General features: G+C 49.9%; 1 protein-coding gene across 3 annotated transcripts; it reads right to left on the reverse strand.

Moving 5' to 3' along the window:
- CSNK2A2 (casein kinase 2 alpha 2) lies at nt 1-27,183 on the reverse strand. Of its 3 annotated transcripts, XM_021541203.4 has the most exons (12): nt 26,992-27,159; nt 26,670-26,781; nt 15,812-15,913; nt 15,041-15,091; nt 8,787-8,846; nt 6,706-6,789; nt 5,731-5,841; nt 5,417-5,518; nt 5,003-5,103; nt 4,145-4,293; nt 3,864-3,957; nt 1-444 (listed from the first exon to the last, which is right to left on the reverse strand). In XM_021541203.4, the coding sequence occupies exons 1-11, from the start codon at nt 27,093-27,095 to the stop codon at nt 3,881-3,883; spliced, it is 1,053 nt and encodes a 350-aa protein (XP_021396878.1). In that variant the 5' UTR covers nt 27,096-27,159; the 3' UTR covers nt 1-444; nt 3,864-3,880. The 3 variants fall into 3 exon arrangements, with proteins under 3 accessions (XP_021396878.1, XP_085445993.1, XP_085445994.1); XM_085589867.1 differs by lacking the exon at nt 1-444 and having other exon boundaries at nt 2,443-3,957; nt 26,992-27,183; XM_085589868.1 differs by lacking the exons at nt 1-444; nt 6,706-6,789 and having other exon boundaries at nt 2,443-3,957; nt 26,992-27,164.

Genomic DNA, 27,183 nt, shown 5'->3' on the forward strand with positions numbered 1-27,183 from the left:
TTCTTTTAAAACTTTTATTCAACAATATAGAATTCTTTTAATTATAGTATAGAACTGTCCATCACGACACTATATCCCCTGCAACCCCCATGTCCTGGAAGAGACAGGCACAAGCTGTCTGACCATGGTCCATCAGAGGTTGGGGGGGAACAGCCAGAACAGAGGAAGGAACGACTAACCAACAACTGCTTTGCACACCCTTCACGTTTCCACGCGTTCTGGGTCAGGAAGAGCTCAACAAGGAAACAGAGGCAGAAGAACCTTTAACACTCGGAGGGAAGGGCTGCGGTCATAGCGAGGCGAGTGCCGTCCAGCCAGGCGTGTGCCCCGCTCTGAGCCCTGCCCGCGCCGCGCAGTCCGCCCGCCGTCGCTCTACCGCGCCGATAGGACGTTTGATTTGGTTCTCATTCTGCTTATGGAAAATTGGGAGCAACAGCATCGGACCTGAGGAGAGACGGGAGGAGGGAAGTGAGCGTCGCGGGGCACTGCCAGCTCAACACGGAGCTCCGTGAGGAGGCGACGGCTGGGCACGCTGCCCCGTATCTGCCATCCCACCCCCTGCCAGACCCAGGTGCACCCTCCATGGCCCTCGGGATCTGGGGACAGCAGGGAACCTCAGCCTGCTTTGGAAGAGGTGAGAGAGGAAGGCAGAGCTGAACAAGGTGAGAGAGATGCAGTCCAGCAAAGCAGAACTGTCACGGACAGCCAGACACAAGTTTGGACTTTTCTTCCGTGACCTACTGTTTGGAGTTTCCCTCCACTACCACAAACACCTCCCATAATTCCACTAAAAGCACTCAGCATGCCCAACACACTTGCAACAGACAAGCTGGCAAAGCTGCTTGCTGCATCCGTTTTCTGTTGCATCCCTCAGTGACTGCTGGGGCTCAGTTTTGAGCCTTTCCTCTCACAAGGCACTCAGCCAAACCAGTGCACTACCTCTGCTAGAAAGCTGGAGCTAGGCCAGCTGAAAGGCCAGGAACATGCACTAGGACTCTCCTAACTTTCTCCAGGGGAAAGAAGATGAAGATGCATGTTCCCCAGTCCTCTTAACTTCCTAGGTACAAAGCACTCTTCCCCAGCTCCTAGCTGTCCCTACAGTCAGAATGCTTTGCTAAGGTCCAGAGGAGAAAAGGATTTCCTGCTCTGAGTGCTGGAAGAGCCACTGGCTGCAGAGATAAACTGGTGCAAGCTGCAGTCATACGTCCCCACTGCTCTGGGATCAGGAGACTCCACACCCTCCTCCTTCCCAGACTCAGCTGCTGTTTCCCTCCAAGATGAATCTGTCACTGCTCATCCTACCCCAGAGCTGGGGAAGGGATGTGGGGAGATAAGGGGCAGGTTGTTCCAGCCTCTCTACTTACTGCAACCAGGGAAAGCCATTTCAGTCTCTGGAAGAGCAACTCTCTTCCTTTGCTTGACGATACCAGGAAAGAATTCCCAACTCAGGTTTAGAGAACAGGTATTTTCTCCAAGCACCACCTTGAAATTTCACCATCAGGTTCAGACACTGTCATGCATTTATATGCAGCACAGTCATATACAGTGGTCAACAGTGTTCAGCTATCAAAGTTCCCCCACTCAACCCATTTTTCTTCTCCCCATCTCTTCTGCCTTGCCCCTCCAGAAGCTGGGAATGCCAACACACAAGAGCTGGAAAACAGAGAAGCTTCTCCCATAGCAACTGAAAACCATGAAAAACATCCACTTCTCAATGGAGGAATTAAATAGATATTTAAAATCAATTCAAAACTTGATATTAAAACCCCAAACCAACCCTGCTGGTACTGGCACAACATAAGAGCACAGGAGACTCCCCTGCCCCTCAGGCCAGGCAGCCAGGAGGGTGGGCAGATGGAAGGAGAGGGTTGGGAACACTCACCAATGCCTTCAGCAACCTCTGCAGGAGAGCAGATGTTAGCAAGGCCCTGCAGGATGGCAGCAATCACAGGCTGCTCCTCAGCCCAGCCACCCAGGACAGTCCCCATGTCCCCAGGTGCAAGGAGACAGCTACTCCCTACTCAGCACATCTTTAGACAAAGCCATCCACGCAGGCTGAAAGCAGACGAGCAGGGGGGGTACACAGGTAGAGAACCCCGATTTCCAGCCGTGCATTGGTGACCTGGTCTGACCCACCAGGTAACAGCAGTCAGGTCTGTCCCTCAGGCAGTGCCTGTTTGAGACCAGTGGAGCACAAGAGCTGAGCCCCACGCTGTGCCCAAACCCTCACACCTCCTCTGTGGCCCCAGGGCAGCGGAGACAATCTGCCCCAGAGAAACTCTCAAGGCTGAAAGCAGGAAGAACTGCAACCACAGACTGAGTGAGAGATCCCAAAAAAACACAGACAAGAGGGGGTGGAAGAGCTGACCTGCCCTCCTGGAGGAGACAAGGCCTCCAGCTCTCAGGCCTTCTGGCTATTCCATAGATTTGAGACGGCAGACGTTCAGACGTATAGATATTTATTGGTTTCAGTGAATTATACAAATGGATTGACCTGCTGTCGATGCCAATAGAACTTTATTGGAATATGGAATGTAAACAGATGTTTCAAATAGAAACATTGCAACCTTATAAAAAATTAACTATTTCAACAATGCCGCAGAAGGAAATTCTGTGTTTAGGTGCTGGTGGGAAAACACTATCTCCAGCGTCTAGGTTTGAGTGTCACCAGAACCACTTGATGAAGTTACACACAGAACAAGTAGAGGAGGCAACTGTGAATTGTGGGGCTATGAAGCCATCGAGGGATCTGATGAAAGAACCCATAAGACGAACCCCCCACCCCCCACGAGGATCGGCACCCCAGAATTCAACAAATGGCTGACTTTGTTAAAACACTGCGTGGGATCCCAAGGCCTGGATCAGTAGCTGCACAGCCCCGGCCCTGACGCCGCTGTTTGTTGATCCTCCCCCCTCCCTGTGCTCTCCTCCCCAGCCTCCTCTCACTCCTCCATCCTGCGGTGCTGGATTGAACCACTCCAGAGCTGTGCTCTGGCACAAGTCTGCGTCTGGCACGAATTCTCATGGGAGCCACGTCATGAGGTACGTGGTTGCACACCTATCACAAGAAATCTTGCAACACTGACTTTCCTGAGCTTGGTGGGAAAGTCTGGATAGTCCCTCCCCTCTCCTGCCGCAAGAGCAGCCCTCACATTCACAAGTTTCCAAAGCAGGTCTATTGAGTTTCTTCTCAGAGCGAGCCTTTGTCAAACACACTGGAGGGGGGGATCTCCTCTCCCCAGCAACTCGGATCAGTGCCTTCGTTTTAATACTCCAAACCAATCCCGAGATGCTGCTGGGTTTGTGGGTTGTTTTTTGTTGAACTCCCCCTCCCTCCCCCCCAACCACCCTGGCATTCACAATTGAAACTGGAAATCAAGGGCCAAATTCAAGCCCAGAGTGAGCAATAAAGACTTGGACCTCAAAACAGAGTTGCACCTGCTGACCCCCAGCCTGAATTTGGTTCATTCAGAGTCTACAAGTCAGAAAGGCAAGTTTAGAAAGAGGCATGCTAAGGGCTGATGGTGGAACGACCAATTTGTCCCCACCAGCATGGTGGGGAAGGCTGGACTGAGAAGGAAGAGAAGGATCCATAGAGATGTGAACCAGAATCAGTTGTGTGGAGCCCTGGAGATATCACTACATATTGAACTCTTGCAAGACCATTTGCCCAGGGCTTTGGTACCACAGGGTTAGAGTTACATTAACCACAACCACCAGAGAGGAACTGAGGTTTATGACCCCCCCCAAGGTTAGATTTCTGCTGAGTATAAAGGGGAGGGAAAGGAGGGGGGGTCCTTGGTTCTTTTCCCTTCACTGTGTGACCGAAGGTTTTGCTTTTATTTGTAAACATCTTGAATTACCCGTCGTTTTCCAGTCCTCATCGTGCTGTTGTCATGCCACTGGAGAGCACAGCATTTTCTGAGCTGGGCTGGGACTGCTCCTTCACCACTGGATCTGCAGGAGACAGACCAGGCAGGAAAAGGAAACAGCATTTAATAAAGCGGAAGCTCCACCCAGGCAAATCTTTCCAGAGAAACTGCCCTCAAACTGCACAGAGCTGCTAAGGCTTTTGCAGAGTGGGGAGCCAAAATTTGCCCCCACAACTGTGACCCTGCTGGCCCCAGCTACTCCACAGACTCACAGAAATAGGGGTGATCCATTGCCTCCTTGGCAGTCAGCCTCTGTTGATGGTCATATCGCAGCAGCTTGTCCAGGAGGTCAAGGACTTCAGGACTGACCAGGTGTCTGTTCTCACTGTGGATGAAGTTCTCCCAGCGCTTCCGGGAATGCCTGCAAAGGGACCAGCTGTCACTGCACAGCCCTACCCTGATGTCCCATGGGAATCACCTGCCACCAGCCACTTCTGAGTATGGGTGGCTGTGATAAACAAACCACAGCCCTTCCTTGCACAAGTTACTGCCCAGAAAATACCTGCCAAAGGTGGAAAATCCTCTTCTTTATGTACACAGTTGTACAATCTCCTGTGCCAGGAAAGGCACAACATTGCACATTCCCTTCTGTCTACAGGGACTAGACAACACCATGTGGCAGGCAGGGTGACACTCTTGGGATTAGAACTGGTCTGGCCTGCCAGCCAGCCTCACAGAAGCTGTCCTCACTAATCCCAGCCTCAGAACCTGTCCTCACTATTCCATCCATTCCACTTGTCCTTTTCAGAAATCTCAACTGGAAGACTCTGAGGCACCCAGCCCACACTTAACTGCAGTTTCTACATCTCCACATAAAGGATGTGAACATGCAGGAGAGAGACGAAATAGGGGATGGCTCATGAGTCATGGGAGACACAAAAGGAAAGAGCCTGCATTTCAGTGACTCCCTGAGATGACATGAGCAGCTAGATGTGATGCCTGCAAGCAGCACCGTTATCCAGAAGATCGAGCAGGCCTTTGCTGAGAGTGCCTCAAGGGTACAGACATCAGTTTATCTCCCTCTCTGTGCTTACAAGGAAAAAAAGGCAGCATTTCACTTCTCCACTTACTGGCCCAGGATGTCATTGAAGTGCGGGTCCAGTTCTATGTGGTACTTCTTGAGATACCCATACAGCTCATCTGTGCCCAGGACCTTTGCGATGCGAACCAGCTGGAACAAAAGGCATGTTCAGAGAGCAGAAGGGCAGCCCACCACTCTTTTGCAGAGGCAGAGCTGCTCAAATCTAAGAGCCCTCCTTCTGGAAATATCCAGACAGAAGGAGTTTCTCCCTTGAAATTTGCTTTTGCAAGATGTGCAAAAAACAAATTTCCAACACATGGCAGCAAAATAAGAGGTGGCTCAACCAAACATAGCAGCATCCTTCCAGCCTGGCAGTCCCATCCCGAGAGCCTCCCCACTATACACACAGAGATGAACTGGGGACAAACTTTTCACAAAGTAAGCCAGGTAACAATGTCTTTACTTGGTCATAATTGTCCTGGCCGTGGAAGAAGGGCTCCTTTCGGAAGATCATGCTTGCCAGCATACAGCCTAAACTCCACATGTCTAAGCTGTAGTCATACATCTGAGGGAGAAAAGGAGAAGCTGTCAGAAAAGGCACACTCACCACAGCCTGGTTCCCCACAAGCACAGGCAGCCTCAGCCTTTGCACTTCACAGCCAGCCTCTCTCCAACCCAGGCAATGCCCTGACAGGCAAAACCAGACAACCCAAAGGTGGCTAAAGTGCAGCCACAAGTGCTATCATTGGATAGATAGCAAGGAGGAGACAGACTTACTTGGTAGTCCACAAGGAGCTCTGGTCCTTTGAAGTACCTAGAGGCCACACGGACATTGTATTCCTGAGCTGGATGGTAGAATTCGGCCAGACCCCAGTCTATGAGCCGCAGCTGAGCATGCAACAGAGACAGAGTCATCAGCCAGGCAGGTGATGGCCACATTGGCCAAACCTCAATCCTGTGATGCAAGTGTGGAGCCCAGGGTGGAGGGAGGCCCTCTGTGGACAGCCGATGCTCTCAGCAGTTTTCTGATCAGGTTTTTCCCTTTCCCCTAACATCAGCTGGTGGGGCAAAGCCCAGCTTAGAGAGCTCCACTGCCTTCCGAGTCCAAGCACACTGTTACTGCTGGGCAGCTGGCTCCTTGCCAGCACCACCACGTCCTTGAGTACTAGGGAACAGGCAAAAGTCTTATCCCACTCTTTGGAAGAGCTGGGCTGAAAGCAGTGTTGATTTTACCTAGGGACTGAGAGCAGAAAATGGGGTAGGAGGGGCTCAGCACATCCTGCAAGGCAGACCATCCCCACAACTGGGATGGACAACCTGCTTACTAGGGAAGGACTCCAGTAAGAGATTCCCTTCCTTATACACCTTGCCTTGCCTGTACAGCCACTGCTGATTGACAGAGAGGGACCTGTGGACCACCAACTAGTTCCTTGACGCAAATTCCAGGTCCCTGGGGCAGGCACACACAGCACTCATTGCAATACAAGTACCATGACAGGGTGGGGTAGGCCCCTGTGCTGCCCATTTCCTGCAGTCTAACCAGCACACCCCAGCAGTGAGGGAGCCATGGACTCCCACTGAGGTGCTTCCCTGTGGGACTTTGACCATCTCCTGATGCTGGAACAGGTGGAGGGGAGCCAGTAAGGAAAGGTTAGAGGGGTATGTGCAGCTGCCAGGGCTATGGGTACAGAGGCAGCAGAGTTTCAAGTTTCTGTGGAAAACCCCTGCTTGTAAGCCCTGGTGTCACAATACCTTTTTCTGTTGGTGGTCTATCATGACGTTGTGGGGTTTGACATCCCTGTGCATGATTCCCATGCTGTGACAGTAATCCAGGGCCTGGCAGACACACACACACAACAGACATGGCTGTAACCATGGGCACAGCATTACCAATGTAATAGACAGTTCTCAGGCAGAAGCAAGAGTTCACAAGAAGTGCCATAACCCTGGCACATGAAATGAGCAGTTTCAGCTTTTATGCTGCAAATGAAAAAGTGACAAGCTGGCAATAAGACTATTAGACCTTGTGCCCTACTGCAGTCACAGGTGTTCCCTGTGCTCCCTGCACAGTTGTTGAATAACACAATGCAGAGAGGTGTCCCACCTAGTGACAAGCCCAGTGCTCCATAGGTCAGGCTCTCTTCCCTAGAAAGGGAATGATTCCTACATGCATGGAGTTTTATGGCCTTCCAGTGAAGCTTTCCACTTGTGTCCCAAAACACACTCAAGCTAGAAAGTCACCTCTGCCCTGCTGATTTAAGCACAATTTCACTTAAAAAAGGTAAGTGATAGCACACGAGGGAGAGCAAAGCTGCTTCAAACTTGTAGGCAGGAGCACATATAACCTCCCCAGCTCCATGACCTTGCACCACTTGCCCCCCCAGCGCAGCTGTTCCCTTGAGCAAGGGGGTGAGAATGTTGTTTTCTCATCTCCAAGGGGAGGGAGATCCATCCATCAACATCTATCAGATGCTATGGCATCTCCAGCAGCACGGAAAGAGGGTACAGCTTGCAGTCATTCAATATCCAAGACACCAGTGCCAGGGAAGCAACGCTGGCCTTGGGCCTGTGCCACAGTGGGAAGCAAGGAGGCAGCAGCTTCCATCACAGCAAGGCATCAGAGAACTGCCCTGCAGTGACAAGTGGCCTCACAGCCCACAGGATTCACAGCAAACGGGGGTCCTGGATCTCCAGTCCAGCAGATCTGAAACAGGTCACACAAACTGCTTCCAGGGATGAAGACCTTCTAGTGTCTTGTGTTGCCAAGGCTCAAGTATCAACTAAACTTCATCACCCCTCCATCCTAATCCCAGGCTGCTCCAGGCTCCTTCCCAACATCCAGTAGGAAGGTCCTTCCCTTCCAGAGAGGTGGGCAAGCGTGGGGGTGAAGAGAAGAAAGCCTTCCTTGAGCCCACTGGGTATGTTTCAGGAAGGCTCCTTCACCATCATGTCCTGGAGCACACAGGGCTTTCCTAGCCTGTCCCACTCATTTCCAGAAGCATGGGAGCTGCAAAGTGCCAGCCCAGAAGTGCCAAGGCCCTGCTAGGACCTGAGACAGCCAAGCTGCTGCTCAGCAGGTAAGAACAGCCCTGGGATGGGTCAAACCTGTCAGATCTCCCTTGTGCCCTGCTGCCTCCCCTGTCCTGCAGATGGAGACCCCCAAGAGTCAGTGTAGCACATCCCACAGACCTGCCATGGTTCCTTGAGGGAATTTCCATGGGGAAGTGCAAGCTAGTCTAGTTAAGGCGGGGTATTTAGGGCACTCCTCACCTTTCATCAGAGGGGCAAGGAAAGCTTTGGCTGGGAAGTGTCAAAGGAAAATACTGATGTTAAATGCAACAGCTGGCATAACTAGTGGGCAGAATTCACCTTCTGGGGCTGCATTTGAATACTGCAGCAGAGGAAAGCCTGGAGCTGCCAGTCCCTCTATTTTAATCTCCCTAGCATCACAGCTCCCCAGCCCTGCCTCAAGGGCCTTGTCCAGGCTCTGGATGTTTTTCTGGGAGTTCATTTTCCTCACAGCAGCCCAATGGTGCAAGAGTCATAGAGAGACCAAGCACAGCTCTACCTGGTGACAAAATCACAAAAACTTTAGACCTCAGAGAATCACAGACTCTTTGGAGGTGACCAAAGGCCCTCAGTTTGGCTGCAATACCTCATAGCAACAAGCCAGGTAACCTGACCTGTTTCCAAACCTTCCCAGGTTATGAGACTTGGATTCTGCACTGAACACAAGAGAAGTAACCTCTCAGCAACCATGTTCCATGAGCCCCACTACTGCCACTCTTGTTCCTGGTTTTCCCATCCAGACTGTTATGTGCAATGCCACTCACCTTAAGCAGCTCATACATATAAAACCGAATATCAAAGTCTGTCAGGATCTGGTACAGTTGCTGAAACAGATTTGGGGAGGGAGAAAAACAAAGAGAGAAAAAATAAATACTCCATTTTTGGAATGGTTTAATTTCCTGCCCCCCACCTGCCTCCACTGCTCATTCCAGAGCAATGACCCATTCCCATAATTGACCCATTCCAGATTCCCTATGAATGCTACCATTCCCAAGGGCTCTCCCGATCTCAGACCTGCCAGGAAATCTAGAAAGGATGAAAGGGCTCCCATGAAATGCTACTGGCATCGTTCATACTTGTCACAACTTTCCAGTAGGAGATGGGCAGGCTGTCTGTCCAAGGGGGACAGAGCAAAAGCTCTGGAGGAGGCACAGAAAATTGTGACTTTCTTTCTGTTTTCAAGTTGCCGTGATGATTTTGTATGTCAAAACTGACAAGAGCATTCAGAGAAGGTGGGCTGGGTACACATGGGAAGGTGTTCAGGGTGTGAAAAGGAGAGGAAAACATCAATCTAAAGGAGTATGGAGTTGGGAAGCACAAAGAAGGGAGCCAGCCTTAGAGCCACAGAGGCTCTCTTCTATCCCAAGGTAAAGGCTAATTCAACTGAAGAGCACAGAAATGCTTGTGGGACCAAGGAGAGCACAACTTGAGTTGTGGGGAAGTGCTCACTGCCACCACTCTCCTCTTCTGTGTCCTGCAGCTGCTCACGTGGAAGTGACAGAGCTCCAAGGGGCACTTTAACCTGCCTTGTGCCACCAGCACTAGCACAGAAAAACTCATCTTCCTGCTGCTCCCACACCAGGCACAGCTGGCCCCAGATTTGCCTTCTGCTCTGTATCTGTCACAGGCTGCGGAGTCAGCCCAACCTTGTTGAGCTGTCCTCTCTTCCAGAGAAAGCAAGGCAAGATGCCAGGGCAGAGCAAGGAAGGACACTCACAGGGGAGCAGTGGGACCAGACCTCTCTGCCCTTTCTTACAAACAAGGATCATCTCATAGCTCAGACAAATCACCAATTGCATCAGCACTGGAACCTGCTGTCCATCACAGGCACCACTTGGCAGCTTCAGGAAAAATCCCAGAGCAAGGGATTGAAATTCATATTCCCAAAAAGTAGCTCTGGCCCCTGGATCCCCTCCAGGCCCATCCTCAAGTTCCTGCCTTACTGAAGGCCATTTTCAAACAGCTCCTGTCCAGTCCCAGAATCAGAAATCATTTGACAACATACAAGTGTCACTTACTCACACAGAGCTTTAACAGCCTCCAGGACACAACTGCATTGTAGTCTCATGAGCTGGGATGATCCTAATGCTTTGGAGCAACCCAGTGAAGCAGACAAGTGAGCAGGGAGCAAAAAAGACATAGCCACAAGCTACAGAGCCATAGCAGGGATGGATTTCCTGACTTGTGCACAACTGATGCAGGACACAGGGCCAGCAGAGGACAGCTGAGCCCTTCCAGAGGTCTGTTTAAATGGCTTCCTAGGTCACAAACACTGCAAGAAATATGTAAAACATGTCCTTCTGGCATTCACTGCCCTGTTCAACTTCACCTGGCAACATCAATGCACCTGGGGAAGAAGGAGGGCAGGAAAGGCAGTGGCATTACAAGACTAGGCCTCATTTTCCCTATTCCCTGTCTCTCTGCCTCTTGCTGCCTGTAGGTGGGAAGGGGATGGAAGGGAGGCCACCAATGTCTTTCTTCTCAGACCTGCAATGCTATTGCTTCTCTGGCTCATGGCCTTTGGCAGTGGGCCATGATAAGCCCAAACACTGTTGGGCAAACAGTATTCAGCAGATTTCCCTAGATGAGCTGCCTGTGAAACCCAGCCCCTCTGACCTCTGTCAGTGCCAAGGCCAGCAGTGTGGCCAGCAGTGCCCAGCTCTGCTCACCACAGGGAACAGTCCCTGCAGGCAGCCAGTGAATGCACACAGCTTTGAAGGACAGAGCCAAAGTTTCCACTGCGATTGGGTCCTGTACAGGCAGCTGCCTCAAGCAGGCTTTGACAGTGAGCTTCAAATCCCCTTTGCCCAGCATGGCAGGACAGGACAGACACCTCCTCTGCAGACATGCCCCATGCTCTATTCTTACAGCTGTCTCTGGGGAACAGGATTATCAGAAACATCACTGTGGGGATCACTCAGACCCAGCTCAAACATCTGCTCAGCACTCAGGATCCCATGAGGCCTCAGAGACCTGGGCTGGTCTCCTTTCTCCATACAGAGCACTAGAAAAGGCCAAACCCACCCACGGGCAGCCACTACCCCTCCCCAGCTTTTGGTGGTATTTTGGACACATCACAGAACCAGTCATAAACCAATCTTGTTAGTGCCTGAGGAGGCAGAGACACACTTCCCCCAGCATGGGGCTGACAGGAGTTAAATGTTTATTCCTCTCCCCTGAGTGAGCAACACAGCTGGCTACGTGCAGGAAGCAGCATCTGCAGAGCAACAGGGTGGCTGTGAGGAGACACTGCTTTGGGGTGCAGGGCAGCAGCAGTAACAAAAGGATAAAAGGAAAACAGTTCCCAAAGCATCCAGGCTTGGCAGCCACACAAGGGAGGAGAATCTTTTCTACTTCTGCATTGCTTATGCAGGGCAACAACCATTTTTTTAAACAAACCCTGGATGTACAAGGAGAAAACCCATGCACACATTTCCCTCAAAGCAACGTGGCCTGAAAAGTCACCAAAATGCAGGTGAAATAGAAGACTTGACTCAAAAACCCACTGTACCCACAACTCCAGCAGGCTGAACATGCTGAAGCAACCTTCCATTGCTCAGCTTTCTTGCCCATCTCATCTTCAGCTCCAAACCTGCTAGAGCAAACCCAACCAAGAACTGCTCCTTGAGACCTGTCTCTGTCCCCATTTGCCTCTTTGGGGCAATGAAAGGCACAGTACCAGGTACACTTACAAAATACATGACAGCTGATAGCGACTACAGTGCAGGCGTCTCATTTCTAGTTTGAAACCAATTAGCAAAAACATTTAATTTTGCTGATGGTTTCTCAGTTGCATGTGGCTCTGCAGTGCAGCTTTCATTTAAGGGAAATTGCTGTGGGGAGCTTGAATGCTCTCAGATGACAAGTAATGCAGCAGGTCTGAAGAGAAACACTAACCCTGTATGTAAGCTGCTGTCCTCACCCAGCAGAATACATATCCAGCCTGGCTCCAGCTCATCCTCCTGGCAAGTACAGTGCTGTCACTTCCAGAAGGGACCCAGACAGGTAATTTAAGAAAATGTAATCAGCCCTGGGGAGGTATCACCTAAGTCTCCTGTTTATGCCATCATTTAAGAATAGTGAAATAAAAGCTTGTGCTTCTGATCTGGGATCATCCACAGCCACAGCTTGGATCCTACAGAACTGCAGCTTCTGCCCAAGCACAGAGAGCTGAGGAAAATCCAGCAGCCACTTCCATGGGTGCACAGGAACAGTGTTCTGCCATTTGAACAGGCACAGGGGTCAAAGTATTAGCATCAAAGCAAAAAATAATAATGCTGGAGGAAAGGAACTTCCAGAAAGGAGACAACTGAGCAGATATTCAAACTTGTGAGCAACTACTGCCAACATGACAGAGAAAAATGGATGCCCGTGGAGTGGCCAGCAACCACCTGCTGCCTGCAAAACATGTCACCAGGAGCTAAAGCCTCCCAGGCTTCCTCACAGGAGGAAGGTCAGCCAGGACTGCCAACACTGAAGCAGCATTTCCCCTCCAGAGCTGCCAGCAGGCCAGGAGTCACAGCCCTCAGCCACACAGGCTGCCCTGGGAACCCCTCACACACCCTGAAGGTGATTTGCAAGTGACATGCTGGCTCTCATCAGCGCTGCTGAATCCAGATGTGAACACAGAGATGGGCACATCAGCAACAGCCAGATCCAAACAAAGAAAAGAGGTTCTTGTCACCTGAATTAGTTCATGTGGCACTTAACTCCAGCAGAACTTGACTGCCCAGGGAGATAAGGACTATGGAGCAGGGGGACAATGACTGGGTGCTCTCCAGCTGCTTCACGTGTGGAGGTACAGAGCAAGCTGAGACCTCCATACTCATCTCACATACTCTGCACTCTCTGCTTGGCACTTCAGAGCAAGGGAAGAGACATCTTGGGAGTTTCTGTACAGAAGAAGTCACCCACAGGCACCTTCAGTAGAAGCAGCTCTATAATCTGCAATTAGTTGGAGCCCCAAGAACCTACTCAAACAGGCAGACAGCTCATGGGAGTGGAGCATCAAACAACCCACACACCCCATACGCAGCTAGGGAAATTCAGGTTACAAACAAGCTCTGAACACAAGAAGCCACACTGCATGCCCTGGGGACACACTTGCATTCCCAAGACAAGTTATTCCTGCCTTGTACCAATCAGCATCAAAAGCATCAATACTTTCTGTCTTGGACTTGTACAGCTGTGAATTTGGACTTCCCCGAGGAGCGAGGCTTTCTCCCAGGAGCCTAGAGAAGTCTGCTGCAAGCTCATGTAGTTGTTTCTAATGCAACAGCCAGAGTTGAGCACTGTCACTTGTGCAGTGGCCAGTCCAATGCTCCTCACTGGCTACAGCAGTGCCTAGCCTGGCTCTCCATGTGGCCAGGATGGCCAAAGGAACACAGACCCCAAGCCCAGCATTTTAAGAGTTAAGAGTCCCTGCTGGCCACCAGCCTTAAGGTACTGCTGAACACTCCATTTCATGGATACATTTCAGTTTCTGGGGGATATCTCTGAGGGTAATTTTTCCTCTAAGGACACGTCAGAGTGGTGTAATCACATTTTGACTTGGAGACACACAAAGCAATCCTCAGCAAGGTGTACCAATACCTGAGCAAACTAGCTTATCTCAAGACATGTATTAAAAATAAAAATCAATGAAATAATTAAAAGGTATCTAAATAGAAAGTTAAAAACTTCTAGGACCAGCCTTACAAGGAGGCTGTGGGTCACAGAAGCATAGGAGAACATTCCCAACACACGAGGCCCTGGCTCAGCCCAGATGATGTCAACAAAGCCCAGGCAAACCAAACCTGCTTTAATTAGCCCTGAAAGGTCACCACAGAGCACTCCTCTCATGGCTGTTTACTTGATGGAGGCAACACTGCTCTCCCTACTCAGAGCTGTCAGGGCAGATTCTGCTGCAAGTTCTTGTAATTGTGGCTCCTGCTGTTTATCTCTACATGAGATTAAGCAGCACTCAGACCTTCACTTCAGCATGGCTGCAGCTCTGGCTACACACACACATCCCACCTGGCAGCATCCAGCTCACCAGGCCCAGCCCAGAGGGGCAGAAACTGCATGTGCTGCCCCTCAGCATGCAGGGCTGCAGGAGCTGATCTGTGAACTAGCTGCCTTCATTATAACCAACCAGCCCAAGATCCTTCTCTGGGCGTTTGGTACATCTGCTTCCTACAAAACCTGTACCTACATAATGATCTGGGACAGAAAGGAAGAAAAAAAACACCATTCCATAACATGGAATGAGATCTCTGAATGGAGCAGGAGGGCTGACTGCTGGCTTTCTAATGGCAACTGCTCAATTAATTCTCCACCACTGACTTAGTGATTTAGGGTAAAGGCTCAAATGGGGGAAGCAAAGATATCATTAAGATAGGTATGGCTGCTGATTACAGATCCCTTCTGTCAAGAAGAATTTTGGAAGCACAGGTAGTTGTAGCTGCACTCACACAGGACCCTAATTTTGGGAACAGTAATATCCCTTGGAGCCCTCAGACATCAGAAGAGCCAGGGAATACGCTGCAGCCTCAGATAAGGGGGAAAAAAAAGCTCTTAAGATGTATTCAAGAATGTTCAGTCCCTCACTACCAGGCCCACTAGCAGTGGGAAATGAGCTCTCCAGGCTCTGCCACCCCACACTTCCCAAGTCTGAAGGATTCCAGAATATATCAGCGTCACCAGTTCCATCAACTGCACTGCTGTAAACAGAGCACTACAGCCCAGGGATTAACTTGGGCTGAATATATAGCACAGCAGTGATTACTAAATTGAGAGGGGAGCAAGAATATCTAACCTGTTGACCTTATTTCTCAGAGTTGGGACATTCAGCACACAAAACTTTTATGCCTTTTCATCTAGAGCCCATTAACAGGTTTCTGATTAGCATGGAGAAAAAAAAGTGAAGCTGAAAATTGTGAAAACTCTAAATTCCCCCACAGCTCTTGAGGATTATATGAAAATCACTGCATTTTACAGAAATAGGAAGCCTTCATCCTCCAAACTCAGGCAAACTCACCTTAAAATCTGTGTTATTGATGTACTCAAACACCAGAGCAGGGGTCTTTGACTGCAAGAGAGAAAAAGTCATAGTTTAAAATACACACTTGACCTTTCTTTGGCTCCAAGAGACCTGAGAAAGCCATTGCTTCCTGCCCAGACCTCACTAGGGCCAGCAAGGTGGGAGCAGGACACGGAAAGTGCAGCCCTGCTTGTACCCCACACACTGAGCACCAACTCAGCATTTTGACCAGCGCTGCTCCCCCACACAGAACAGAGAGAGCACTGGGCAAGGCAAAACGTGTCAGCAGGAGCTAAGGCCTCCCAGCCTTCCTCCCAGGAGAGAGGTCAGCCAGGACTGCCAACACCGCAGCAGGATTTCCCCTCCAGGGCTGCCAGCAGGTCGGGAGTCACAGCCCTCAGCCAGCTTCCAGCCACAGAAACTCCCCAGGAATGGGGTAACTGGGAGTGCAGAGCATGACATGACCACTGGTTACTGAGTAGGACAGCAACCAGAAGGATTAAAGTGCTAATATCTACTTGCCCTGGCTGGTACTTAGGTTCCAGATGCCAGACAGAAGCTAGAAGGCTAAAGGCTCTACTTTCTTACGGAATTTGTAGGACTTCAAAACTTTCCCCCATCAGCTGGGCAACTCAGGAAGGACACAGAAGGGGTGTTGAAGAGTCTGGGGAACACTGAAAGGAAGAGGAGCCCATCCAAACAAACCAGCCATGCCTTAAGCTGGTGGGAAGGCAATCCCAGCACACCTACCCCAACACAGGCACCTACCACTGGATCCTTGACAGTGTCAATCAGATTAATGATGTTGGTGCCACCACGGAGATTCTCCAGAATCTTAACCTCGCGTTTTATCTTCTTTTTCTTCACTGGCTTAAATAGACAAAAGAAATTAGAAGTGAGAGTCCTTTCAGAAATTAACACTAATTTATGCCACTGATTTTGACTGGAACACATCACCTCCCCTCCTCTCTCTGCTCCCACCCTCATATGGGAACATTTTTAGCACCAAAGAGGAGACAGACTTTGCATGAACTAGGATTTCCCTCTCATCCATGAAACACTTCCACGCATCAGGGGGACAATCAAACCACTCCAGACAAACAGAACTGTGACTCCAGTAACTGTGTTTAACAGTGCCTTGGACTGCTATGTGGTAACCTCAGCATACTGATTCATGTTGTGCACTCAGAGTCACAGGACAAGAATGGTGGACCTAGCTCTGCTTTTGTTTACCTACACTAACCAGCCTTTCACTTTTCAACCTGTTTCCCAATGAATACTTTAATCCTATGAAACAATAACCTGAGAGTCTCCAACATCAAGATTACTTGTAAGCTCAGACACTGCTGTGCCTCACTTGCAACCACCTGATATGCACAGAGCCAACTGCACTGCATGTCACTGCATCCATAACCATGATTATTTTTAAAGCCTAAAGACATTTTAAACAGTTTTGACTCCTCCTCTAATCTGCTCAGTCTCAGGAGCCCTCTTTGCAAAGTAAGCTTTCCTCTGGACATCACCCTGTGGAGACTGACAAAGAACAGCTGCTCCCAAGGCAGAGGCTCAGAGCTTCGGCTGGCTTTTACACTCTGCTGATCCAGTGGTTCACTTCAATGCAAATGATCATTTCTGTAACTCATCCACTCCCAGGACAACCCTAGCTACGTGTAAATGAAAGGCAGTTTAGAGCAGATAAGAGGTGAGACTTTCTTAATGAGCCTTGGCTACTGGCCAGTGTGGGCAGCACCAGCTGCAAGTCACTAAGTCTAGCAGTCCTTCATTCCATAGCTGGAACACCCCCTCCTGCCCCACCAATACCACTAAAAAGAACTGCAGAGACATCTTGTAGGGACTGGTAAAGCCCCATCTCTCAGGCTGCTGATAAAAACACTCCTCTCCAGACTTCTAGCTTTCTAAAACATTCATCATCTGGCACTGAGTCTGGTGTGTGTGGAGGGGTGTGATGAGGAATGGCAAAGGTATGAGGCACCTTCCCAAAGTAACACACATTAGCAGATGTCTGTGTGAAGGACAAGGAACCACAGGAGCTTAACAGCTCATGCTCACCACCTCATATCTGCCACAGCCTCCCACTTCTATGATGGCCACAGAGTGCTGATGGGGCAACTCATACGCCCCTTACGGGCAAATCCAAGGCAACCCCTGTTTTCAGACCCCTGGCACAAATGTATGAGCAGACAGGAGAAGGAACAGAAGGCTTTATATAGTGGGAAAATATGGCGTTTATGTAAGTGATAAAATATGCTGTATTTCAGGTGGCTGAAACCTTCAGATTCGAATTCTGCTCTTCTCCTCTTGCAAGTTAAAAGGCATGAGCTAGACTTTAAAGCCAAAAGATGAAAATCTCAGCCTGAAGCAAAGTGCCAAAAATAACACCAGTGCCAGCACAGGGAACGTCAGCACCTCATAAAGCCACTGTGGAAAATGGCAGCAAGGCCACCGCAGCTGTCAGAGCTGGAGCCACGCTGGGCAGAGCTTGCTGGGGAGTGGGTGACCAACACCCCAGGGTAGTACCCAGAGAATGCTGGAGCTCCTGGGAGCTTGGACAGAAAGGGACAATCAGCCAGAGCAAGGGCATGTAAACCAGCAAGAGTGAGAGCTACATCTTGGAACCTGAGAGGAGGATGCCTCATTAGGAACTAATTTAATTTATGTCAGCATGGAGACAGACACCACCCTTGTGTCACCCACATGCACAGATCTTACCAGAAGGCCAAGATGGAATTAGAGGATGTAATTTGGTTACTCTGCTTGTCCAGTGAGGCAGATGCACACACAAGCTGTTTTCCAAGGAACTTCCGAGAGGAATTGAGGCACTGACATCCTGAAGGTGCTCCCTGAATGGCCTGGCTATGACAGACATGCCTTCCAGCCTCTCTGCTGCAACACTTGCACCTGACTGGGAGCTGAAACAGTCCCTGAACACAGCCAAGAGAACCCAAAGCCCACTCTGAAATACCTTTTCCTTTGTACTGTAGTTATTTCAGGGGCATTTTGCATCAGCTAGGTAGGGGAGGATATCCCTCTATCCCTCCAAGATTCCCTTTTCTCCTTTCATAGCAACTACTGCTCCCACTGGGGCAGAAGTTGTTGCCTTCCAGTCACTTCCACATATTTCTTTCACCTTCTGCAGGATGGGAAAATGATGCTCTATATTATCTCCATCAGAAATCCACCCTTACCCACCACACACTAAAACACTAGAGCAGACAAAATCAGTGGTTTTTAGAAAAAAAGGAGAGAAGTTGGTTTTTTTTTAATGAAATGCCTGCAGATAATCACCACCAGCAGCATCTCTGATATCACCAAGGGAAGACACTCGGGCAAACACTGTCTCAGCAAGAGGGAGAGGTAAAAGCCACTCGCTGTTTGCACTTTTTCCTGCTAAGCTGCAGGACTGCAGAGCTCTGGCCAGGCTAGTCACACCATCCCCACATCAGCTGTGGGCTGGGATGAGGGCCCCACAAGCCTCCAGGCAGGGCTGGGGTTGGGAAGCTCTGCATCCTCAGACACTCTCCCTGCACGCAGCCAGCTCTCAGAGTGGGGTTTTCCACCACTAGGTAAACAAGGATGAGGCAAAAGAAATGCCACAGGCTGAAGTCATTTTAGAGGAAAAGCTATTTCCTAGGAGTGTCCTCAGAGAGAGCAATGTGGGGGAACAGTTTCCCCATTTCAGTGGTGACTGCTGGCCTGCGCCCCATCCCACACAGCTTTCACCTACCCAGCCTCTCGCCACAGGTCCCAGACCACTGCCCCAGCCACAGCTGCAAACACCATGTGCTATGCAAGGACACATCCTGGGGCTCTGTTTTTGCCCAGTAACCAAGCCCAAGTAACTGAATCCAAGCCCAAATTCTTCCATCTAGCAAGTCAAACAGCTTGGTGAAAACCACTCCAATACATGGCCAGCATTGCACTGGGGGTAACTGTTCAAACCAGAGAAACTTTGCTGACTTCCCTCATGTCCCATAGCCCAGTACAGCTGAAACTACAGGCCGGGAGCAGCATATCAGCCACGCACCAGGATTAAGTCTGGGTTGCTACAACTGTCTCTCAGAGTCACCCGATCTGTCTCTCCAAGGATGTTGATTCCAAACACACATGGATTAAATGTGAACTGAAGCTATTATGGCCTCCAACCATCTGCCTCTCCCAGCAGGGATAGCTTCTAAAACACCAGCCCTTGTAGCCAGAGTATTTTTAACAATACTCATTTAAGACTATTTTATTAAACCAGGCTAAGAACAGCAGCATTTCAGGTTGTGCTTCCTACACAGGCCAGTCCTCCTGCACTGGGAGGGGGACTTCCAGCAGAGGAAAGTAGCAGGCACCTCAACAAAATTAGCTGTTCCTGAGTCTGATCTGCCTGTGTTTGCAAGGCAATGTTTTACACAGGTACAGCCTCCATCTCCATCTGTTCCCACGCCAGAGGTATTTCAAAGCTTTCCTCCATTCTGGGATTCTCCAGTGACCAGTATGGGTCAAAGCCCTTCTCTCTGAAAGAGGCTCCAATACAGTCCCTCTGCTCTGTGCAAACACCTACTTCCATGAAATCTGTACAAACTTGACAGCTTGGAGACTTCTGTCGCATTTGGTTGAAACTGGCCAACCAGTGCAAAAACTACTGGGGGGAGGAGGGGGAGAAAGGCTGACAGACAGCAGGATTGCGTAAGACTCGTTTCCATAGGAAACCAGGCTAAAAGACATGTCTCAGTTTAACCGTGTCTACACTGGGAGGGGTTTAATTACTTCAACTGCATCAATACCCTTAGAACAACATTACTGTCTAGCACAAGCCAGTTTTCCAGTTTCCCAGAAAATTGCTTCCTTCCTCAGGCAAACTGGAAGTGAGGTGGCTGTGGATTGTGGAGACAAAACATGCAGCTCACAGCTGTCCACTGTGCTGAGTGCCCAGAGCAGAGGGACAAGATGACCTCCAGCCACAGGAGGATGGTCTCTGCTGGACCCACCAGATCTCACTTGACTATCCTCAGCCACCTATCCTTTGGTGGCTGCAGGCTTCCCACCCTACCAGCCAAATGGATAATGATGCTTCAATTCACTTGAAAGTCAGGCAGAAGAGGCAGTGGCAGTGACCAGAGCTATCCCAACTCTCTTTGCCCAAAGACTGGGGAGCATTGTGTAAAGCTATCCCTCTGCAGAGGTGAAAAATATCACACGATAAGCTTTGTAGTCAGGTAGATCCAGAAGAAAACATCTTTTTGTGACCAAGAGAACAGATCCTGAGTCATTTTCCACAGGATCATGTACACTTGTAAGCAGGGAAGGAGTCCAGCTGTAGCAAACACCAGCTGGGAGAATTAACATTGTTTGCTAAAATAAACCTTTAAATAAAAGACTGCAACCATCACTTCCTGTCTTGAACGAATACATGGCTGCCTGGTTAAAGATCTTTTTTCCTCGGTTTCTAAAGCAAAGGGAGTACACTCTTCTGTCAGATGCTCCAGTTCCAGCTTTCCCCAACAAGCTGGGGACCCATTGCTTGAATTCAAGCAAAGAGAGAAATCAGATTTGTTACCCAAAGTTCTCTACGCATTTTCTCACTGTGAAAGAAAAGCAGTAACCAGGAAGGCATGTGAAATACGAGTTAAGTCCAAAGCATAAAAGTCATTTTACATTAGCCCAGAGCAGGCAGCCCAGCAGTGCACACATGCTGCCAGCTGAGGGGCACACGTGCTGCTCTGAATCCCAGAAGGTCCTGGGTTTTGCCCAGCAGGTGCTCTGAAACAAAACTGGGGTTAGCACAGCAGGAAAGAAGGTTTAGCAATCAAAAGATACAAATCCATGAGAAACTAAAGTAACGTATTCCACCACCCCATTAAAAAAAATCAATTCTTTGCTCACCAGCCTGAATAGCCTGGAAATACAACGATGCTTCCAGTGAACAAGCAGGGAGATCTGAACACACAATGTCCAGCACCAGCAAAAGGCTCGAGCAACATCCCTGTCACAGGCTTTGAACATTTAAAAGCTGGCACTAGAAGCTCATTTGTCTCTAGCAAGTATTATCGAAAGGATCACAATAATCGGCCTATAAGGCCCAACACCAATTGCTCAATAGGAAAATTGGATTCAGAGCAGCTCTGCTTATTTTGCCAGACATCAGCTGGGAAATCAAATAACCGTATTCCAAAGAGCTACAAAATCGAGGAGCCCACTTATGTTAACATTCTGTTGGTTGCATTTTACCACTTCCACTGTGGAAATTTAAACTTTTGTGAGGTGCTCTTGAATTTTAGAAAAGAGGGGGGAAAACATATCTTGAAAGTACAAAAGTACTATTGCTTTTTAGTTCAATAAAATATACTTAAGTTTGGTAGTATATCCTGGCATGTGTTCTGAAGGCAGCTTTTTTCTTTCCTTCAGAGCCCTTTTCATTCCAACATGGCACACCTCAAAACAGCCCTCCTGGCGCTTCAGAACTGCCCATGATACATCAAGAATTCTGCAGTCAACTAAAAACAAGACATGTGAGGACCAAGCCCTGATCCCCACCAGCACCATTCCATGGGATGGGAATTGTTCCTTCAGCCCCCTGCAAACAGACACAAGGCTGCATCTCGCCCTTCTCCAGGTGGGAGCTGCAGCTTTGCAGTTCATCAGTTCCTTGGTGTTACACCACCACCACGAGAGTCACCAGCTGCATCTCCAGGCCTCTGCAAGGCACCCAGTACTGTCCCAGTTGGTCTCAGCTCACACAAGGCTGGACTCCAGCAGCCAACTCTGCCAAGCTCATTGTGGGTAACTAGTGTGTGAAAGACAAGAGCTGTGTACCCATCTCTCTTGCAAAAGGGCTCATTTCAAGACTGCCAGAGGAGGAAGTGGGCCAGGGAGAGCTGGTTCAGTGCATGCAAATGCAGGAGGAGTAAGAGACAGAGAGTTACCAGGAGCAGGCATTGAACAGCTTTGGTGGAAGGTCACTGATGCAGTCAAAAGCTCCAGCCTGAGGGACCAACAGCATCCAATCCTATTTCCCTGTGCAATCCCTTCTGCACACCAGCATGAGAGTAATTTCAGCCCCCTTCTAGAACAGCTGATGTATGTGGACTCTAAAGCTTGTAGAGATGGAATAAAACTTAGCAGAGCCACCATCCCAACTTGGTTCTCTAGTTACTAGAGTGACAACTGGAGTTCAACACTGGCAGGATCTTCCAAGCGTGCCTGGTACAGGCAGCAGCTCCAGCCCAAATGGGGGAACGGGGGAAAAACAAAGCCAAACATGCAAGAATGCACTTGTGAAACCATGTACATGGTTGAAATTTTCAGTGCATGGACTCAGCACAGAGGGACAAAAGCCACCAAAGGAGAAAAAGGCTATTTCATCACTGCTGCAGGACCTCCATCTCACTGGTCCCTCTCCTTGCATCTGCATTCTTCCCCTACCTCCACCCATGCAGAGTAACCACACAAGGAGACAAAACAGCCTCTTTTTGATGGGTTTAATGCTTTGCAGGCAAGTAGAGCATACATGGACATATAGGTGCATCACAAAAGCAGGATAACTCCTGACTCCTGTAGAGACCTGCAAACATGGATGCTGTAATCTCCACCCCATGGAGGGGGTGCAGTAGGGATGGAGGCAGTACAGGAGACTGGGAGGTGAAGGACACACCTATACAGGTGGAACAGCGAACCCTCAGCACCAGCAGTAACTACAGGTAACTCATTATAACAGCATCATTCTGATGACATGGCATCACCTGTAGCAGTTACAAGCAATGTGGAAAGTTAGCCTTTGGCTTTTAGAGTGGCAACTTTCAACACTGTTCACATCCTCCAAGAACACTGTTACCCCCAGAACAGAGGATTCACTTTAAAGCATGCTGGGAGACATTTTGGAGCTGCATTAGCAGAAAAACAAAATGAGAAGTTCATCAAAGAGACAGCACAGACTGATCTCAGTGGTCCATCAAAAACCTCTGTGTGGTAAGACATGGAAGAGGAGAGCTGCTTCAGATACCTGCACTGGATGCAGACAGCACATCATTCACTAGCAACAAGGATGTTTTAAACTTCCCGTGTACATGCTGAGGAATGTCAGGCCTCATCCTGGGAGTCAAACCTTAGCGTCAGATTTAAGTATGACAAGAAAACACAAACAGAACACTTTCACACACTCCCTTTTCCTGGTGTGGGCTGCCCCAAGGCAGGCAGGAAGCAAGGCCACAGCTGTACCCAGGCCTGTCAGATCAAAAAGCAGAGAGGAACCTCCAACAGCAGCGAGGGACTGCAGAGCACAGCTGCTGGCTGACTCCATGCCCTACTAACCTGTGGGGTAGGAAGGTCAGTACAGTGTAGAGTCCCCACACTTCAGACCCTTCTCACTCTTTGCTCTCTGAATACATTGAAAAGGGGGGGAGTTGTCCTCTGCCTCACTGCTCAAGATAAAAGCTTCTGGAGGATGTTGGGCATGGGGTGTCTTGTGTGGCAAACCAGGCTCCTGCCCCACTTTGCACACACCATCCTACACAGTGCATCCTGATGTCCTGCTGCAGTGGAGTGAGAAGCAACCTGCTTGATTTGCCTTTCTAAAAAAGAGCTGCAGAGTTTTCCCAGGAAAAGTGACATTAAGAGCATCATATTTGTAAGGCACTTGATCCAGAAAATGGTAATGTCAAAGTCATTTGCATGATCTAAATTCTCTTCCGTTGCTGATACATGTTATGACCACAACTAACAACATCTCATTTTCCTGCAGGATTATGCCTGGTCCTGCACTTGGGGTAGCAGAACTGAAAGGAAATGCTGGGTTACTGGACAGGGAAACAAGACATCTTGCTTTGTGGAAGCCCAAAACGCTTAAAGTACTGTGGTACCAACCTCGGCTCCCTGGCCTTGTCCAAAGTTGAAGTCTTCATGGAGCACGTACAAACAAACCAGGCAAGTGGCTGCCCTAAGAGGAAGAGGAGTTGTCTCCCTCATGCAGCCCTAAACCAGAACCTATGCTCTAGTCTCAGCTTTGTTGAGGCTAAGGGACTTGCCCAAAGTCACACAGGAAATCTCTGTGGCTCAGTTCTGCATCAAAGGGTGATAAAATTTCCTGACCTCTGTGGAGGATGGTACAAGATGTTCAGGTACTACAATGCCAAAGCAGGGGAATTACTTGCTATGTGCTAGCTTGGGCTCAGTAAGGACAAGCTGCTTCAAAGAGCAAAGGCTAGGAAGACACACCAGTGACTTTCCATGAAGTTGAGATATCAAAACAGTGACTCTTGGTGAAACTCACCCTAACACCTAACATAAATTGTACTCTCAAAAATGTTAAAGAGAAAGGACTGTGCTAAACAGCTGCATCCATTGCCCAACCATGGTACTTCCCTTTAGCTCATCCCTGCATCACACAAAAACCTGCATTTCTCATCTCACAGAATCCAAATTTTTCCCCAGTTAGGAGGAGCAGAGACATCCAGTCCCTTTGCTAAGATTCCCCTGTAGATACATGCAATTATGTTTGCAATTAAGTTTTGAGTCTAGTTACAGGAAACCAGAGGCACTTTCCACAGATCAGGGTGATGTTATTGCCACACTTCACAGGTTTTCATAATGTACACAACGTGGTGCTCTGAAACTCCCTTTTCACTGACCCACTTTCCACGGAGGAGAAAGTTCATCTTTATTTATCTGGACCTTCTGCTTTTCCTTGCTCACTCACAGGAATGCTGTCTGCATTTTAATGCCAGTGGAGAGAGCCAGGGGAACCAGTGGCAACACCATCCACTTCATATCTGGGACAATCCAGTCTCCTGCTTGCAGGGCATTAAGGCAACACATTCAGGCCCCAAGGAGAAGGAGCACCCAGCTGCCCTCAGATGACTCTTGCCAGCTGACTCCCTGTCCAAGGCTGACAGGCTCCCTAGCTGTGACAGAGTTCAGCTGCCACAAGGAGAGCAGCATTGCCCCAGGGGAGGCTCTTTGGGCTGGGAACAGGCAAGGAGCAGGGTTTCTGATGACTTTTCTTGCAGCCTCCTTTCAGTCTTGCGGTGCCTTTCTATGTGGTGCCCAAGCTAGGATTTCAATAAACTACAGCAGTCCCAAAGAGGCCACCAAGGGCTCCAGAGGAGCATGCACAAGTGCACAGTTTCCCCAGGCCAGCCACCAGGCATCTTGCTGTAAAATCCAGCTCTGCACTTGCCACTTGTGACTACTGTCTGACAGCAAAAACTCCTGCCTGCATCTGCTTTAAAAAAGACAAAACCCCAAACCACAGAAGAATCCAAAGGAGGGGGAGCACGCCAAAGGAACCTGGCTTGGCAAGGACACATGAACCTCACCACTCTCACATCAGGCTCAGCCACAGAGGACAGCTCACCTGGCCACCTCCTTGCCCACAGCCAAAGCTGGGGTTTGCGTGCCTCCTCCCAGAGGCAGATGGAAGATGATACCTTTCCCAGAAGTGCTGGCTGGACAAACCATGACAAGTTCTTTGGGAAGCTAAGGCAGATCCCGAGGAAGCAGGCACACTGAGAGAGTGGGAATGTCAGCAGAGACAGCCAGACATGCCATCTGAGTGGATCTAGTGAGTGCCTTAAGGCTACAGCCCTGCAGATATGCATGTCCCGGAAAGCTGCTCTTCTCAGTGGTGCACGGGCACATTAAGCTCAGAACCCCCTGCATGCTGTGGATGAATGTGTGCCCAAATTCTTAGGACACCCATGGTCAGACACTGGCTCCCACGTGCTCTTGGGGAACAAGTGATAAGTGTTGCTGGTGCAACAAGTGACAGCCACAAGTGTCAGCCAAGCCAGAATCAAACATACTGCAACTCTAACCTTTCATCTCTGTCTTAACTCCCCTGCCTGCCCCGAGATCACCAACACAGAGTGCTGCTAGGACAATCAGCACAGCTTGCTGTGAGCTGTTGCTTCAGTGTCAAACATGGTGAGACATGCCCCGCAGTGTATAACCTGTGCACAGCCATCCCAAACTACAACCTCCCAGTGCTGCACAAAGGTCCCCACAGCTCAACCCCACCAGGTTCAACACACCAGCAAACAGATCACCAGCACTGCCAAAGTTTGGTAGGTTTCCTTGAGCCCCCTCAAGTTTCCATAGTGTTTGTAGTATGACTGTGATGAAGCTCTTTTCCACATCAGATCCTCTAAAGGACTGAATATAAAATATTGGTTCTTTTTAAACTGCTGAGCATCCCACAGCCTGGCTCTGGAAAGGCCACATGCCGGCTGTCTAGAGATTAACAGAAGGATTCCCCCCTCCAGGCTTCACATTCCTGTTGAAATGGCTGTCCCTGGGCTGTTTCAGACAGGCATTGCCAGATACGATTTGCCAAACACAGACAGAACACGCAACGCTGTTCAAATGTCAGGACTCGGCTCTCCCCCACCAGAGGAACTCTCAGCCCTGAGCTATGCTGGACAAGGAGGGGTGGAGACATCAGAACATCACTACAGTACTCAAGACACCAATTCCATTTCCAAACACACCATCCCAATGATCTTAACGAGAAAACAGGAGTTTTGGAGTGAAGAAAGAGATCCAACAGTTCTTTGGCCCTGCCAACCCAGCTTCTCTCTGTCTTGCTCCCAGCCACCACAAGCCTCTACATCATCAACGGGATACTCACCTTGAGGATCTTCACGACGACCCTCTCGTTGTTGGTGATGTTGATGGCCTCAAAGACCTCGCTGTACTTCCCTCGGCCGAGCTTTCGAACCAGCTGGTAGTCGTCCTGGTTGCTGCGGGCACCAAGAGGAGAGAGGCGGTGCTGGGGGAAGAGCGGACAACTAACACGGCAGCAGGCCGGGGAGCGGGGTCCTCTCCCAGCCTCTCCCCGCCGCAGCCCCCCGGGACACCCCAGCACGGGAGCGGGGGACCGGGACATCCTCCCCAGGGGCCGGGGCCCTCCCGCGGGAGGAGGGAGGGCGGGTCCCCGCACGGCGCTTTACCCCCAGCTCGGGACGTGCGACTCGTAGTCCCAGTACTCGCGGCTCCTCAGGCTGTTCACCTCCGCGTACACCCGCGCCCGGCTGCCGGCGGCCGGGCCGGGCATGGCGGCGCCGGGCGGCGGCTGCAGCAGGAGGAGGAGGAGGGCGCGGGGCCGGCGCGGGAGGCCGGCGAGGCGGGGCGCGGCGCGCAGG

Source organism: Lonchura striata, chromosome 11, assembly GCF_050655825.1.
Source record: "Lonchura striata isolate lonStrDom1 chromosome 11, ASM5065582v1, whole genome shotgun sequence".
Lineage (NCBI taxonomy): Eukaryota > Metazoa > Chordata > Aves > Passeriformes > Estrildidae > Lonchura > Lonchura striata.